The sequence below is a fragment of the Lonchura striata genome, chromosome 1A (assembly GCF_050655825.1).
Source record: "Lonchura striata isolate lonStrDom1 chromosome 1A, ASM5065582v1, whole genome shotgun sequence".
NCBI classification, from domain to species: Eukaryota; Metazoa; Chordata; class Aves; order Passeriformes; family Estrildidae; genus Lonchura; species Lonchura striata.
This window is the reverse complement of record NC_140741.1, coordinates 18,883,843-18,901,171: the sequence shown is the minus strand read 5'-3', so window position 1 is coordinate 18,901,171 and position 17,329 is coordinate 18,883,843. Positions and strand designations below refer to the sequence as shown.

Genomic DNA, 17,329 nt, shown 5'->3' with positions numbered 1-17,329 from the left:
CCCTTGACCTGCAGGCCATGCTGCTTTTGATGCAGCCCAAGACGTACTTGGCTTTCTGGACTGTGAGTGCCAGCTCATGTCCAACTTTCCATTCACTAGTACCTGTTCAGCAGGGTTGCTCTCAATCCCTTCATCCCTCAGCCTCTATTGATTAAAATCCTTCTTCTGCTCTGACCTCTTGGCATTTTCCATAAAATGTGAATGACTCTTAAGGACTCCTTCAGAGAGTGGATTGTGTCTCTTGATTATCTCTCGAAGTTGCTATCAACAAGCATGTTAGCTTATTTTAGCAAAAGTCTAAATTAGCCAAAGCTAAATTCTAGCTATGCATCTGCAAATGAACACCTTTGTTTACACCCATATTGCTTTTCACTAGATGTAAACATCTAGTTTTATTGTAATGCTTCCTGCAAAACCATGGCTATTTTTATTCTTTTGACAAGTCTGACAGCTATCCATCCATCTTCCAGTGTGTAGATTTTCAGTATCACAGATTATTTGGTTCTTTTGTACTCCTGCCTGGCTTTACATTTTTAATTTACTACACTTCTCACTGTCTGCTCGTGTTCACAGAACTTGCAGCACCCTGTACACTGGCTCCTGGCCTGTGTTGCAGCTGCTTCTGAAGACCTGTCAAGTGAAGTTGTGGTTGAACCTGGTGACACCATTGCCTTTCAGTTAAAAGTGAAAGGAAGGATTGGAGGGAGCAGAAGCTCATGAGAAAAGTGCAGAATTCAACAAGAAAATAATTCTGAAAATTGAGCATTCAAAGGAATATAAAACATACATCTCATTTAAAAATAAAAAGGAAATTATCATTGCTCAAGAAATACAAGCTTTTGTTTCTGTGTTCATCTGAAAGTGAAGACAAAATTTTCACTGCCCTCAGATTTAATTTTTTCCCAATTTCAGGAGAGGGTGTCAATGCATTTTGCATCAAAAGAACTTGAAAACTGACAATTGTTGCAGCCATCATTTCAGGTTTCATCAACTGACTACGAAAGAGGAATGCTTTTCTTGAAATATTGAAAGTGGTTAACTTGTGCTGTGTTGAATTCAGCATATATTTAATTATGCCTGCAAGAGGGGATACTTGGATTTAGGGGTGTCTCCCTGCCTTGATCCATCACTCCTCAGTGATGGTCTCTTGAAGGTGAGTGTGCAGCAGGAGGAGAAGAGCGCAGAGTGCAAGCCTGGGTGGAAAATATAGTTTAAAGTGGGAGGGCAGCAAGTTGCTTCCCCTGGTCCTCCCTGGGCAGGAAAATTAGGGCTCAGGAGGGAGACCAGAGCTGCAGAGAGACTTGTATGTGTCTAAGGTACAGGGGGAGGAAACAAAATGTACAGAAGAAAGAAAAGAACATTTGTCATTAACCACACAATTTTCTTCTAATCATTATAATTAATAATAGCTTTGGGAATCTTGTCAATGTTCTCTAATGTGATGGTAAGAAAAGCTTTTCTGTTTGTTCTGTCTGGAAGAAAGAATAAACCTAGTAAGCAATGACTGTATTAAAATCCAAAAATGGCTTGTAGCCAAATTTCCTTCTTCTATAATCTTGGCATTTAACTTTTCCCATTTGCTGTTTGTGACCTCAGCTCAAAAAGACCCCTGAAAATCACTGTCAGACCACAGAATGGTTTGGGTTGGAAGTGACCCTAAAGATCATCACGTCCCAACCCTCCCTGCCATGGGCTGGGACCCTTTCTATAGACCAACCTGCTCAAAGCCCCATCCAGCCTGACCTAGAGCAGGGATGGGGTGTCCTCAGTTTCTCTGGGCAACCTGTTCCATCCAATGGAACAATTCCTCACAATTTCTTCCTAATATCTGATCTAAACATGCCCTCTTTCATTATAAAGCCATTCCCCCTTGTTCTGTTACTACATTGTCCATGTAAAAAGCCCCCCTCCAGTTTTCCTGTAGAGCTCCTTTAGGTGCTGTAAGGTCTCCCTAGACTCTCTTCCAAGTTTAAGAACCCCAACTCTTTCACCCTGTCTTCATAGGAGAGGTACTCCCAATATTTGAAATAACTGCTTGACTCAGTAGATATACTAATTTTATTTTTATTTTCTCCTGGAAAAGAGGCTGCAGGAGCTTCTCAGTAGGTTTTACCACACTTTTTGGAAGCACTCTGTATCTCAGTAGCTGAAAACATCAATGATTTTTGTCTTCCCACATAATTTCTTACTGCGTTATATCAGTCCGTGAAGTGCTGTTTCCCAAAATACATAGTTTGTGACTCACCATGGAAAAACCCTTTTCCTAAGGGTTTGTCTAAGCATTGTAAATATTGGAAATATTTACTGCAAAGAAGGCTGCTATTATGATACTAGGAAAACCTGGGATTTACTTAGCAAAAATGGTTAAAATATGCAGTTGTGTATTCTTTAGGGCATGCATCAAAATTTTTATTTCTTTTATCTCTACCAGCAAAATACTGCTGAAAAGGATAAGCTGAGTTAGGGAAAGGAGAGTAAAGGTCTGTATATTGGTAACAAATGCTGTGTACAAAACTGAATGGGTTGCACAGACCCGGGCTGGCCAAAAGCACTCAGCTAAAACTTAGAAGGGGGGATCATGTTTAAATTACTTAATCAGATTTGTTAGGCTTTATAGACTCTTAATGACTGCTCAGGGAGGCCTTACCTATTTAAACTTCCCTACTCTTATGTGTCCTTTTTGCTCCATAGTCATGTGTACAGTATTACCTACCAGCACTTACCTGTAAGAACTGAAACAGTATTGGCCCATTTGTGTGTAAATTGTTGTCTGGGATGGGGTTGCATTCTGGACCTGTTGGTTACTTCAGTTAACAGTCCAAGACTAAGCTGCCAGGTCTTTTGGGGTTTGTTTGGTTTGGTTTCTTGAATTTGGACTCCACACAAAATGAAACAGTATGCAAATGTATAGAATTACAGTGGTATCAAAATAAGTTTTAGAACTTGGTCAGATTTCTAATACTGTCTTGAAGGAATCATTCTCTTTCTTACTCCTACTCTTGGGAGCAATTTAAAATGAGAATTGTGGGGGTAGAGGTATGTTTGCCCCTAGCTACTGTGATTTTTATTTTTTCTTAGCTTTCTCTTTGCCAGAATGTGTTTTATTCAGAGGCATTGCTGTTCTCAGTTTTGAGAATTTGGCTATTTAACATCAGGAGAGTATCTAATTTCTTATTCCTGTATATCTGAAGAACCCATGCAGGAGTTCAAATTAGTTAATTAAAAAAGATTACTTCTTTGCTAATCTGAAGTATGCTTATTGCAAGAGCATGCAGATACAGTCTAAAATAGATCTTGGTGATGAATCTCCGCTTGTTCCAGACTGTGGGATTCCAGGAAAATGCTAACACTGCATATAGACACTGGGAAACCTGATGGCCCTCTGAGAATTTCAGATTGGTTTTTACCAGCCTCCTAACAGATGCTGTTCAAATATGTTGGACCAAATCTGGAGTGTCTAAAGTTAGACTAAGTACAGATTTAGGAGTCATACTAAATGAAGAAATCGTGACGTATGTTACTGTCTATCTTCAGCTCCCATTTAACTTAGTGGGATTTGCGTTTGATCAACAGCCTAAAAGGTCAGACATCTTTTAAATAGAAACACAATCTCAGTTTCAAACACCAGAAACCTGTAGTCTAGGCTTTTGAGTATTGCAATATGTGGATATTACCTAAAGCTGATTGACAAAGAGAGAGAGCAGAGAGCATGGCAAAAGCAGTTATCTGCTTCAGTTTGGACTGGTGTTCCAACCAGATGTAGTAGAGGGCAGAGAGAGGAGAAATCATATTTTGCTACTTGCGTTTCTCACAGATTAATTTAAAAAAAAAAAAACAACAACTTGTTTCTTTTTATTTCCTTAGATGATTTTACTAGAATGTATAGCCTAGTCATGGCCCAAGAAAACAATTTTCAAATATAATATAAATTATATGTAAGAAAAGAAATGCATATTTTTGAGAAAATTCTTTGTCCTCATCAACTGAACTCTTCTGGCATATCTGCATAACATCTCAAATTCTGTTGACTTCTGAGGTCAGTTTTTATTTTGTCAGATTGCAACATTTAAGAAGTAATTTTAAGACTGCTGCTCCGGAGTATATACAACCGTTAAAACTACAGAATATATACAGCAGAATAAGAGAGCAGTGGTATTTTGGCATATGTGCACATTAAATATAAACATGCCATCTTGTAATGCTTTAGTTGGACATTGCAGCTTATCAGGCCTTGATGCATTTTACTTAGCTTAAGTCTCAGGGGTGTTCTCATATGTATGGGACTATTATATGATACGCAATATAATTAAAATTCACTTTTTGTTCTATTTTTGATAGCCATAGGATTATGTGTAGATAGACAAGTTGTGCCAATTTTAATCTAATGCTCAACTTTTCAAATATATACTTTGTGAAATGAGACTTGGTAAATTCACACCAAGCTGGGAGCAATCTGAGCTGTCAGTGACGCACTCTCACAATACCAGCAGCAAACTGCACATGGGGCTGCAGCAGCAAATGAAGAGGCACCCATCCACTCATTACTTGTGTGACTGCTTTGAGGTGGTGTTCAGCAAGGGGAAGAGAAGCTTCAAAAGGAATCTGCAGGCTCTTTCAACCTAAAGAGAGAGTCAGAGTCACTCTTCCCAGAGCTGCACAGCAAACAGGGAAGGGGTAATGTCGCACATAGTGATCATCCAGTTGATTTCATAAGAGACCATTCTTCATCGTGAGTGTGGGGTTTGAGCTCTGCAACTGGCTGCCCTGAAGTGGGCTCTTCTTTCAAGATTGGAAAGCTTGCTTTGATAAGGCCCTGAGCAACCTCATTAAACTTAAAAATTATTTCTGTGCTAAATGTGTGTTAGGACTAGATGTCTTCTGCAGATATCTTCCAAACCTTTTTTTCTCTCTTTTCATTCTGTATCAAGGAAGATTTAAGTTTTATGCAGAACATTACTCACTTCTTAATGGCGAAATGTAAACTGATTGGATTGCATCTAGATTTCCTAAACTCTTCCATCTGAAATGCCTTTAGAATTCTTGATTTAATGATTTGTTTGAATATTCATATTAATATTTTTCATGCGATTGATTCTGTACAGACTTAATTTTAATCTTGTTAGTTTGTTTTTGAAAAACATGGTCAGGAATGAACCTCATAGTTGACCCAATGACCCTTGATGGATTTGAAGGTTTGTGTAGCTCTTGATGCTTGTCTGCTAAGGTGGCTGTGTTACTGCAGGTCAGTTTAGTAGACAGGCTGAATCTGCAACATGATCTTCCTTTTAGCTAGAAATACTTGCCATAGGTCAGCTTTGCTGATGTAACTGTCTTTGAATTTAGCTCTATAGAATTAGTCTGTCTTGACTTGGTGCTGTTGTCTTTGTAAGGTCTGTTGGTGCTAATCATCAGATTAAACTGTTTCTCCAAAGTACTTAACCTTCATAAAATGAAATTTTATTTGAGATAGGCTGTTTCTGCTGCATGTACTGTAGCTCCTTTTGTATAAGAAGAATTTCTTTTTTTAAAAGAGAAAAATATATTTAAAGTCTAGTAATGCATTTCTAGTTCCTTTATGTTTTTCTGTGCGAACTTCTGCTAGAACACCGAATAACTGTATGGTACTTGAGAGGTTTTGTTCTCAGAAAAAATACAGAGCTTTTGCAGAAATCAGTGGTATAGAACCCAAAGCCAGCTGCAGCTCCCAGCTTTCCATACTCATTGTTTATTCTCTTGAGAGAAATCATTTGACTTTGTGTTTGCATTAGTGACAGATTGAGCTGCCAATGTAAACATTGTAGGATTGAGTATTTTGAAAGTTGTGTGTAATTTTGTGAAGGAACTAAACCCACAAGTGTCCGGAAGCAATGTAATGTTGCATGTGTTTGAATAATATTTTGCAATGTTCATGAGAAAGGGAAGTAAGTATTTAGAACAGTATTGGTGAAATGGTAACAGTTTATATTTCCTAATTTTTGTTTACTGAAAATAATTCTTGACACATGGAGCTTTTACTCAAGTTTCCATGCAAAGTTGATCCTGGAAGTAGGAGAGACACATGGTTACTGTACAGCCAAAATATGCCATTATTTATAGTTGGGTAATCTTTCAATTTCCTTTTGACAAAACAGTTGGGTTAGAGTGAAAATGTTTGTTTTAAATCTCAGAGTTTGGGGTCTATTTCTGAAATGCTAGATATCTTCAGTTTTTAAAAGAAATATTAAATAATTCTCAGTTTCTTGCAGCTAATGTATATTTATCAGAAGTGGAACCCATAAAATTTAGAATTTGCAACTGTGATGTTCACCACCATTCTTTAAAATGCTTTTTCTTTCTTAGTCCTCACTGTCAAATTATCATTTTCTTTGTTAATAGTGTGGGGATCATGACATATGTTGAACATAGGTCCATCCTGGGAGGATGCTAAGCTTTCTTAAAAAGGGAGGGATGAACCACTGTTTACACAGCAAGAGCAGTTTGGATTAGATGAATCTGCACATTTAACCTGGAGAAATAAATTCCGAATAAAATGTAGTACTTGTGGCTGCACTGCTAAAAGTTGGTTGTTTTTCCTCTTTATTTATCTTTTTCCTGCAGTCTATTTGGTCAGTTCAGTTCTCCTGTAACTTTAATTAGCAATAGTTATGGACAGAAAAGTAGGAAAGCAAGTAAAATAAGTATTTTTTTAAAAAAACAGAACCAGAAAGTATTTTTCTTTTGTATAAATATACTTGAAAATAATATAAATATACTTGAATATCACTGAAAACTATATGCATATTGGTATGGATCTTGCTCTTGAATAAAGAAAAACAGAAAATTCCATTCCCTACTGCTTACATGTTGGGTTTGGAAACTGCTTACATGTTTTTTTCTTCTTTTCTGTAAAGGTCTAAACACATCAGTTAACACTGACATGATTATGTAATGTGAAACACATATTGCTTAACTGATTCAGGTTTTTAAAAATATTCTGCTAATTTATATACTGAAGAAATGGTTCTAATACTTGATATCGATCAAAATTTTCTTGTTACAAAGTTGTGCATAACAAACTTTAAAGAAAAATATATATTGATTATGTATTTGTTTTCTAGATCTTGGCAATAATGTTTAACTTGACTACATTTAATAAAGACTAAATGGGAAATTTAATATTGATGGTTTTGTTTGTTTAAGAAACTGATTTGTGTAATTGGGTTTTGCATTAACATGCTGAAAATATGTTAAAAAAACTTTCAAAGGATCACTCTTGCATGGTTATGGATGGCTTTGAAATGGGCAAACTATGTTCTATTATAACTGAAGAACGTATTTTGTACTATTTGATATGGTAGGATAGTGCCAGAGGTGAAGGATAGTGAGCAGAGGAGTCAGATACAGGTGATAAAAAGCAGGTTTGAACTTTCTCTTAATTATTGCATTAGAAGTATTTAACTGTCATTCCAACAGAATGATAAATTTATCTGGAGCATAGTAATTCAGCATTGCAGCTGACAATATTGGTTAAAGATTTGTCATTTTTTAAAGTGGTTGTGAATTAGAAACTTCAGTGCAGGTGCTTTGAAACTGTAACTTATGATTTCTTCAATCCTTTTCTTCATTTAATTTATTAAAACATTACTTGTTGGTTCAGAAGATTTAACATTATATTCTTCATTGTATCCTGAAAAATTTCACCAGAGCATTTTGTTCATTTCTTGGGAAATTTGTATTAATTTAGGAAGTATTCATTTCACGTTTGTTTCTGGTTTTATCTGAGGCTACTACATGATTAAAACAGCTGCTGTTCCTTCACAGGCCTATGAAGAGTACACCAGCAAGCTTGATGCTCTACAGCAGAGAGAACAGCAGTTACTGGAATCCATGGGGAATGGAACTGATTTCTCTGTCTCCAGTTCAGCTTCAACAGACACAGTTGCATCATCATCTTCCTCAAGCCTCTCTGTAGCACCTTCATCCCTTTCAGTTTATCAAAACCCTGCTGATATGTCACGGAATAACCCTAAGTCTCCACAGAAGCCTATTGTTAGAGTCTTCCTGCCCAACAAGCAAAGGACTGTGGTGAGTCAGTTTCTATTCACATACTTGTAACCTCAATATTTCCTGTATCTCTCTCCTTCTGTATGCAAAAGTTAATTTAAGAGCTGAAATATACCTGGGTGGAGGTCAGAAATGTCATGATCACAGTGCTCTGCCACATTCAGTTGTTTTGATCTGTTGAATATTTTTGACAAGATTAACTCAAAAAAGTCCGTTATAGCAACAATATAGGATACAGAACTTTCAGGAGTTTTGTAACTATGAATATACCTCAAAAAATATTTTCTCCAATCAGTTTTATTGGATAAATAGTAATTTACCATTTTACAATAGTTAGAAAGGGACAATAAGCTCTACTTCTTGTTTTATACAGAACTCTTGATTAGTTTAACAGGACAAGAAGGAGGAAGTATTTTCTATGTTGTCAGAGTTACTAGAAGCATTAAATGCTTTAGAGCAAGAACCAACCTTTTGCAGCTTAGAAGAGCTATGCAGAATTGGTTGGGGATTTTTTATTTTATTTTTTCCTCCCCACTCACCATGGTGAGCATTTATGTGGAGACCATGATGATGCTTTCAGGTCTTGTGTAGAGAACTGGTATGGGGAGGGACATAGTTGTAATTAGAGAGGTCAAGAAGTGTTGCTCACAAACTGCTTGAAACCTGGGGTTTATCAGTTTTGACAATGCTACAGTGGTTCCTGATGTTATGGAAGAGTAGTTCACTTTTTGCTGGTAGAGAAGTGATTTTTTTTATCCATTAAGAGCTGCCAGCTGAAGAGCCTTGATATGTCCACTAGAACAAAACACTCCAAACTGTGATACCTGAAATTATTGACAAGCCATAGTCTAGGTTCTGTTTTGCAAGGTGGTACATAATCCAAATTTAGCAGGGGAGCAGTGTTTCCAGAGAAGGTGGAATTGTCTGTGTCAAATCAGGACATTTTGCAACAGTCAGTCAGGTGTCAGATGTCTCTGGATTGTTATTATCTGTTGAATTTGAGTTGCTGGTAAAAAGAAGAAAACATCAACTGAGTAGTTCTGGGTGTTGGACCATGTCCTCACCCCTTCCCTACCACTTTCCTTTCATCCTTCCCCCACCTCACTGAGCAAAACACTTACAGTGGGGACAACATTAGAGGGTAGTTGTTTTCAACTGCATTTTTTTTTTTTTTTTGCTATTGCTTAATTGTTCAAGATATTGCTGAAGATGGAAAGTAATATTTGGGTTTTGACTCAGAGAGTGGGAGTTTAATGTAGCCTGTGACCACTGTGCACAATCTACAGTGTAAAGCCAGGTGATTCTGTTGTCTGCCTGTCGAGGAAAGTCTAAGCACACAGTACTACCCGTAGAGTGAAATCTGGGGAGAAGGTCCTGGATTTTGGAGGCTTCTGTTTTGTCACATCCTGTCTGGCTATTTGCAGTCCCTGTCATGGGGCTCATAAGTTGGGTTTTGTTTCTTTCCTGTAAAGGATCAGAGCATATCACTTCCTGCACTGTTCTGTGTATTACCTATTTTGTCTCTCCTATGTGTTCTCCTGTCCTCTAACCCACATAGTGTAATTCACGCTTATTCTTTCCCCCTCATCTGCTATACTCTTGTTCTGCTTCTTTGTCTCTCCCTTTTTACCTCCTCCTCGATCCTGTTTTATTTTTCACAACACTGGATGCTCTTTCTGGGCTATGGAAGACAAACATGGTTTAACTTGGGTTCAGTCAGGGAGAGGCTCTCAGTTCTGTCCCCAGCTTTCACTATTTGAACTCCATTTGCCTTACAGATCCAACTTTGCAGCTAGTTTCCAGCTTGCTTAGGTTCTTTTTATTTCAGTTAGACAAACAGCTTGGATGAACTTCTTTTTCTTACTTTCTTTTTATATACTAATAAAGTATCTCTGGTTTAGAGGTGAGAAATGATGCTTATAGGAGCTCTTGAGTGTGGTTCAAATGAAATGTGAAGTTCATTTCTCTGAAACTTGAACCACTTGAACCACTGATCATTTTATTGAGAAAATCAGGAATTTCTTATATGGCTAATGTAATTACTTTATTTTCAGTATTAATTAATCTTGCTGTCTGTTGGAAAGTAAGGAAATACCAGGAACAGCCACAATCCAGAAGGAACTGCAGCAGCTTACTGAATCCTGGGGTGCATCAAGCACAACATCAGTAATTAGTTGGGAGAGGTGATTCTCGTCCCCTACTCAAATGTGGCCTCACCTTGAGCACTGTGTGCAGTTTTGGGTGCCACAATATAAGACTGTGTGATTCACAGTGCAGTTTTAATGGCAAACAGTCAGATGATGGGTTACTAACCTAAAAAAGCATCCAGCATTTTTCAGTGAACACTGAGACTGCTTCCTTCATTCTCTCTTCCTTCCTTGAGAAGTGTTGTGCACATTTGTCTTCCTTCATAACCTTTGGCTTTTAAAGCAGACTGGTTGTGTCTCACTTGTACCCATTAACTGAGCCATTTGCTTATGTAGCTGGGATGGTAGTTCAGGATACTCAAGTATACAGGCTGGCTTGTGATGGGTTGTAACAGGAAGGAGCTTCTTTGTAAAAATATGATAAAATTATGGTGCCTGCCATTAGAGCCTTCCCACTGCCCTAGCTGCCATTCCTTATGGCTTTTAAAGCAAGGCTTATGTGTTCTACAGTCAAGCAGGTGGCTGGGAGAGATACTGTTCAAGTTGCAGTGTTGCAGCAATCTCCTCCCCATCTCAACCTAACTTGCTTTCAATTAATGTCTACTTCTGAAAGAAAATCTTGTTAATATCGCTAATAATTTCAGTCTTTATTTCCAATTCGTTTCAGGAGGGGAGAAGTGTTGTCAGATCCTAAGGAGTCTGTTTTTGTCTGGGAATGCTATGACATTTCTTCAACAGACTTCGACTAGAATTGAGTTGGTAATGGAGAGCCAACCTCATTATTTTTCTTTGATCACTCTGACACAGCCTCAAGTACTACAACAGCCTTCTGCTATTTGTTTGGAGCTGCTAAAAATGCAGGAAATGGGGCGGAGTTGCTTGCATGTCTTACATTTTTGACTAGCAACTGCCTTGTTGGGAGTTCTCTATGTGTTATTGTTTGTGTAGGATCAAGCTAATACATCTGTTGGAGCTGACTCCAATTCAAAATATAATTTAAGGAAACTGGTAGAGTACAAAGAAATGGGATCGTGGTGTTCAGTGTAAGTGATTGTGATGCTGAGGAGTGTAGCTGAAGGGGAGTTTCTTTGTGTGTGTCATGATAAGGCAGAGGTTGGGCAAACCTTTTCCTAAGGTGTGAAGGTGCTTGCCTGAAAGCTTGATGGGACTGTGGCAGAGCCTACTGCTGCTGATCATTTGAAGTCAGCATTTTGATTCAGCTGGCTGCAGGACAGGGTTCAAAAGTAACTTTTTTTTGAAAGCAAAACCAAATAGTTGGCTTGGTTAGCTGGAGGGGAATCAATGAATAAGTAGTGTCAGAAATACTGTTTTCCTTGTCCTGAGCCTGGAGAGGGATGAAGAGAAGTTTATTTCTCTGAACAACCTCCTAGAAGAAACAACAGATTGTTTTTTCTTCTCTCTGCTGGGGTAATTTTATCCCCTATAATGCAGAGACAGAAACATGCATACTTATTTCCTCAGTGGCTTTGTTCAACTGGCAACTCACACACCCTTTGGAGAAGCATTCCACGCAAATGTCACTCAGATAAGTCAGTGCGGGTGGGTTTGTTCATTTTGTTCTAGGCCAGATAGAAAGATGCTGAAGTTATAAAATTACAAGATGGTGCAAGTTTAACTGTGATGAAAAATTGTTTTACAGAACAAGTTGATGAGACTTACCCAAGCAGTGGCAGAATTTAGGGAAATACTAGTTTCAAGCTTGTTTGGGTTAGGAGTCTAAATGTCTGTGGCATAAATTGTAACAAATCTGCTAATTAAGGGAGAGCTTTTGGAGGTGGAAGGAAAGTATAAAAACTCTGATCTACTGGTTTCCAGATGTCTGAGAGATTATATTACATGCTAAAACTTGGTTTTGGTGGAAGGGAGGTAGAAATAGAAGTAGATGATATCTAGTGGTGAGATTTCTGAGAGAATGCATGGAGCCAACAGGGAACAGAGTCTTGGGCATTCTTAGTTGTGGTGTGGATTAGGATTTTTTTTTCCAAATTGAATGATTGAATGTGCATGCAGAGAAAGGAGACAGAAGATAGTCCTCATGCAAATTAACAGGAGCAGACACATACCTGGTTGTTGAGAAGGAACAGTAATTCAAGGAGAATGGTGATTATCAACTGATGCAGAGGTACAGTGTAGAAAATTGCTGCCTCTCCAGGACGGTTTGGGTGAATGAAGACGAGAGATCTCTCAAGGCTGCTCTTGGGGAATGAGGTTCATTGGGGATGCAGGAAGGTCCTGCCTTGTGCTGCCAGACGCAGCACGTGGTGAGGCCTGAGAGGATGGGAGAGGGGAGAGACAAAAGGATGCTCAAGGAGAGGGGAGGAAGTTCCAAGAGAGGGGAGGAAGTTCCAAGAGAACGTGTGGCCCTTCAAAGCCCCCTTTTCAAGGAGCTTCGAGGTGGGCTGGAACAAGTCTCAGGCCAATGGGGTTACAGGCACTTGATGTTTTAGGGAAGGGACAGAGGTGCGAGGTGAACCATGCATCTTTTGGGGGTGAGATGGAACAGTCCACCTGACCCCAGGACACATCCGTAGGCAGGGGCGTTGTCTGGCCAGCTGGAAGAACTGTTCTCATCCTTGCTGTATTATTTATGGATAATCATATTTATCTATCTTCGGCAACAGTACAGGACAAATAAGATAACTTTAAGTTTATTTAAGAGGAAGAAGAAATTGCAAAAGTTTAAAATTAACTGAAGGAATTTGGGCAATGAGCATAAAAAGCTTTCTGTGAGTGTAAAGAATATAGGAATACGGTATTTGCATGTAGTGCAAGATTTAAGGATTTTGTGAGATTGCTTTGAGTTGTGTGATTTTTATTTTTTTTCCCCCTAAGTTTTTCTCTGAGGGTTGAGGAATGATTTTTGAGGACATGGGTAAAGTCTCTTTTGTGTATCAATTTTTAACTGGTTGGTTTGGGATAAGGAAAAAACCTCCATTTCCAGTTGCAAGAACAGTTCCAATTTTTGCCCTGTGAATGTTGACAGAATAGTTAAAATTATTTAGAGATTTCTCCAATTAGACTGCTTGCTCACTGAAGACTTTAAGGCACTAGCAAGAATTTTTAGACAGTTCTCCCGTGGCCCATCAGGTGAGGCTGATTTCCTCTCTTGGAGGAAAGCTTTCTGAAACATGTAATGGAGTAAACATTTTGTGGGCATATCTGGATTATCTCTCTGTCACAGTGAATGAGCACAAGAATAGGTCAGGCATGTATGATATTTTCCATGGGTTGTCTTCCAAATTTGAGCTATTTGTCACTCAGGAATTGTATGAGTTTAAGTGTTCTCTGTTTTGAAGCCCTCCATTCAGCCTCCATTAAATGCATGCTATGGATACTAGAAATTTGTGTCTTGTGGTTAGAATTCCTTGGGCGTGGTTATGTGGAGCGTGAGTAATCATGTTGTGTTGGTCTTTAAATCTGCCACAGGCTACTTTATTCTGAGTGAAATAAGGGCCTCTGAGAAAAGCCATTTAACAAGAGGCCTAGTAGAAAAACAAGAAGCTAAAATTGGTTATGACTCTGCAGAGGACATTATCAGGATGTTTTAGATGTTATAGTGAAGTCCTAGTAAAAGGAAAGAATGAGAGAATTCTAGGAAAGGAGAGAATGTAAGAGGGTTTCTAACTCAAGTACTTTATGAACAAGATCATACAAGTTGAGGAATCACAGCCCAGAATGATCCTGATTACCCAGGAAATCCCTTCTGTACAAGTACTTAGAGTGGGGGGAAAAAATAGTCTGAAAGCAAGTGAGTTCTCCTGAATAGTAATATTCAGGATGGAAAGTTTCAGGAAAACACGGTTTAAGAAGTGATGGTCATTTGAAAGGCATCAGGTGGTGATAGGTCTTGTGCTCCATCTCTGTGGTCTGTTGCTGCCTACTCCATATTACCAGCTTCCAGAAAAAATGTTCCCTTTGTGTCTTCTGGCCTTCTTGGTAGAGTGAGGGTGGTAAGAAGTCTCCACTGCTCTCCACAGTAACATTTATAAAGGATCCTCTCTCAGCTCCAGTACCCTCTTTCTGTCAGCATGAGAAAGGTGTGGGTTTGGTCAGTTTGAATTCTCTTTCTCTCTATAGTGGTCTGAGTCACGACAGTGAAGCAGGGCGGAACAAAAAAAAAAAATAGATGTTGTGCAAGTTTTGGGAAAGCTTGGTGGCCTCCAAATAACCACCACAAGGTCAAAAAATTTCCACGGTAGCTTCTAAACCAAAAGTAATACTATAGGTAACAAAAAAGTTACCCTTTTTTCTATGTTAAACTATAGAATATTGAGGAGGTTTTGATTGTTCTTTGTTTTGCTTTATTTTGACGTTTAAGAGTAGAGGTGCTTTGAGTAAAAACTCAGCATGAATCTGGGCCAGTAAAGCTTTTCCACTTGGTTTTGTGTTGGTGTGTTTCATATGCATCTCATAGTTACAGATATATTGATGGAAAGTTCATGGAAGTTCTCCAAATGTGAATGTGAGACTTAGCTTTTAAAGTGACAATTGTATGTGTAAGATTTAAAGGAACTAAACAGGACTGAGAATGGTGCATGGGGACAGTTCTTAAGTGTCTCACGCTCATCACACCTTGGTTTATTAGTACATCTGCCTTTTAATTAGGCAGGCAATCATGTGATCTTCTCTGCAGTCATGAAGACTAGAAGAATAAGCTATTTTTAGTCTATGTAAATTCTTAGCATAAATTAATTCATCATGCATGCACAACTGGGATCCTTCAAATATTCTGTTTTTAAATCTGGTACTTGATTCATTTCTTTTGAATTGATATTTGCATCTTGCTTTCTGTAGTTTATGTTGTGTGTTTGTGCCTCAAGCTTCTGAGTAGTAAGCACTGGATTTCTGTAGGCATTTGAGCTGCCCTACCAGTTTCACCTGTCAAGTATAAGGAAAATTCAGAGTAAGGATGTTCAGGCAGCTGAATAAACCAGTTTCTTGCTTTTAATTGCACACCTGGTTTGACATGATTAGGCTTTACTAATCAAAAATACAATTAAAACCTCCCATGTTATATCAAACATGCAGCAGAAATTGAGTTTATTTTTAGCCTATGCCAATGGTTGCTTGCTGAATGTATCTGAATACTTTGGAATTTTATGAATCTCATTTAACAGTCTGGTGATATGAAGTAAATGGTAGTTCATTTTCAAGTAAACTTGATACTTCTGTATCACTAGGAAAATTTTTTCTGTCTCTCATTAAATTGTCTTTTCTCTTTCCTCAAGAGTTTTTCTTTTGTCCTTCCATTTCTCTTCTGCCCTCCCATTGAGGGGGGGAGCGAGCGACCAGCTGGGTGGTGTTTAGCTGCCTGCCAGGGATAACTCAACACAAACTACCCTCAAATGCTGTATAAATTCAAAGGCATATGTGTTGAAAAGAGAATAATTAATCAACTACAGGTTTATTGACACACTGTAGATTGTGTGTCTTAGATTGCAAAGTGAAACAATATTGAGAACTTGCAATTAGAAAACTAATGACTTGTCATCTGGAATACCATGTGCAACATTGCTTGTTGGTCAGGAGTGTTTAGTGATTCCTTATGAGATGGAAAGTCTGGCTGTAGAAAGCAATGAATGCTAGAAAAAAACACAGTTTGGAGTATACTTCCTTTACCTCGTAATGTGCTAGGCAGGCACTCGGTGAAATGGAATGCAAGTCACAAATCTGAAAATGATCATAATAAATGTTTTAATTCCATGTCTAGTAAGTAATACTTAAATTCATGCTTCTTGTGTTGTTTAAGCAAACTAGCCAGTGGGAGTTTTAATATTTGTAGGGAATGTGTATACTACCTGAAGGTGGAAGTATCCATTTGGTTTTAGGCTCAGTTACAACAGCTTAGAGAAGGAGTGAATTTTAGCCCTTCTGCTACAGTTTCTTCCCTCATGCTTCTTCTATAGCACTTGGAGTTGTGATCAACTGAGACAAGACTCTACAAAAGTGAACTCTATTAAAAAGATTTATTTAAACTGTATTGTACTTTAAATTTCTAATGCATGTGGATTTTGGTTTGGAGAGCAGCCAACTGACTTTGTCTCTTGAACAGAAACCACAAGGTCCTGGGCTTTTATGCCTATATAGTTGCCACAGATATTTTTCTAAATGAGCATTTCTTGCAAGTCTGAAGTCTAAGGCCATATTTTCCAAACTTTATTTTATTAGTAGGTCACTGTTAGCCCTCACAGTTTCTGCCACTGGTATTCACCCTAACGAAAATTTGAAGATGATCTGCTCTCTACTATCACCTTTAAAATGACCAGTGCTCTTCTGAACATAGTTTGGAACTGTCTCTCAAAAGCTTGAAAAATTATATGTGGAGGCCATTCATTAGGCACAACAGGTTTCATCCAGTGTGGTTGAGTGATGTTGTATTCTTGAGAAAATATTTCAGCACTGACATAAATCAGTCTGTTGTGTTCTACATTTAATTGCATTGGAGGTACCAATGAGTGCTGGTAACCCATGTCTTTGCAAGTTAAATGGAATGCATTTTATTGAATGGTAACAGCTTTGTAAAACGGGTAAATTCTGTTCAGTTTCCCTTGGAAACAAGATTTAATGCAATGAAACTGCATCTCATTTATCCCACTAATATGTTTCATTAAGAATGTATTTTCTTAAGAATGTATTTCTTGCCACTTTCTCCTGGAAGCTGGACAGAGCTTCATGTCCTGATATCCAGAACAGCTGTTTCTGAAAGCTGTGTTCTTTTCTAGAGGATGTGATGTTCAGAGCCATCTTATGTCCTTTTTGCCACAAACGAGAGTAATTTTATCTGTTAATGCTGCAAGAAGTAGCTGACTGGTTTAGTGAAATATTTGTCCTCCCTAAGAAGTGAAATTAAATGTGGATCTCGTGTTTGGATTTTACCAGAAAACCTTCCATATTAGAAGTCTATACTAATTATTTGGAAAAGTATAGTTTGGCCTAGTTTTCTCCCAACACGTTGAGTTCTGTGAACATGTGACTGAAATTTTTAGTCCTGGGTATCAGGTATTGGGAGGAAAAAAGTGTGATCTTTCAGGGTGTATGTTTTGTGGTAAGCAAATAAATACTTTGAAGTGATACTTCAAATCCATTCTACTTGGCATATTTCCACTATTGTACCCAGT

General features: G+C 38.1%; 1 protein-coding gene across 3 annotated transcripts in view; it reads left to right on the top strand.

The window, feature by feature from the left end:
• The window catches only part of BRAF (B-Raf proto-oncogene, serine/threonine kinase), an 83,828-nt gene that overhangs the window by 19,183 nt on the left and 47,316 nt on the right, over nucleotides 1-17,329 (top strand). For all 3 annotated transcript variants that reach the window (XM_031507954.3, XM_085568200.1, XM_021551949.4), the window contains exon 3: nucleotides 7,801-8,064. In XM_031507954.3, coding sequence (XP_031363814.1) covers nucleotides 7,801-8,064 — 264 coding nt within the window. The remainder of the gene's footprint in view (nucleotides 1-7,800; nucleotides 8,065-17,329) is intronic.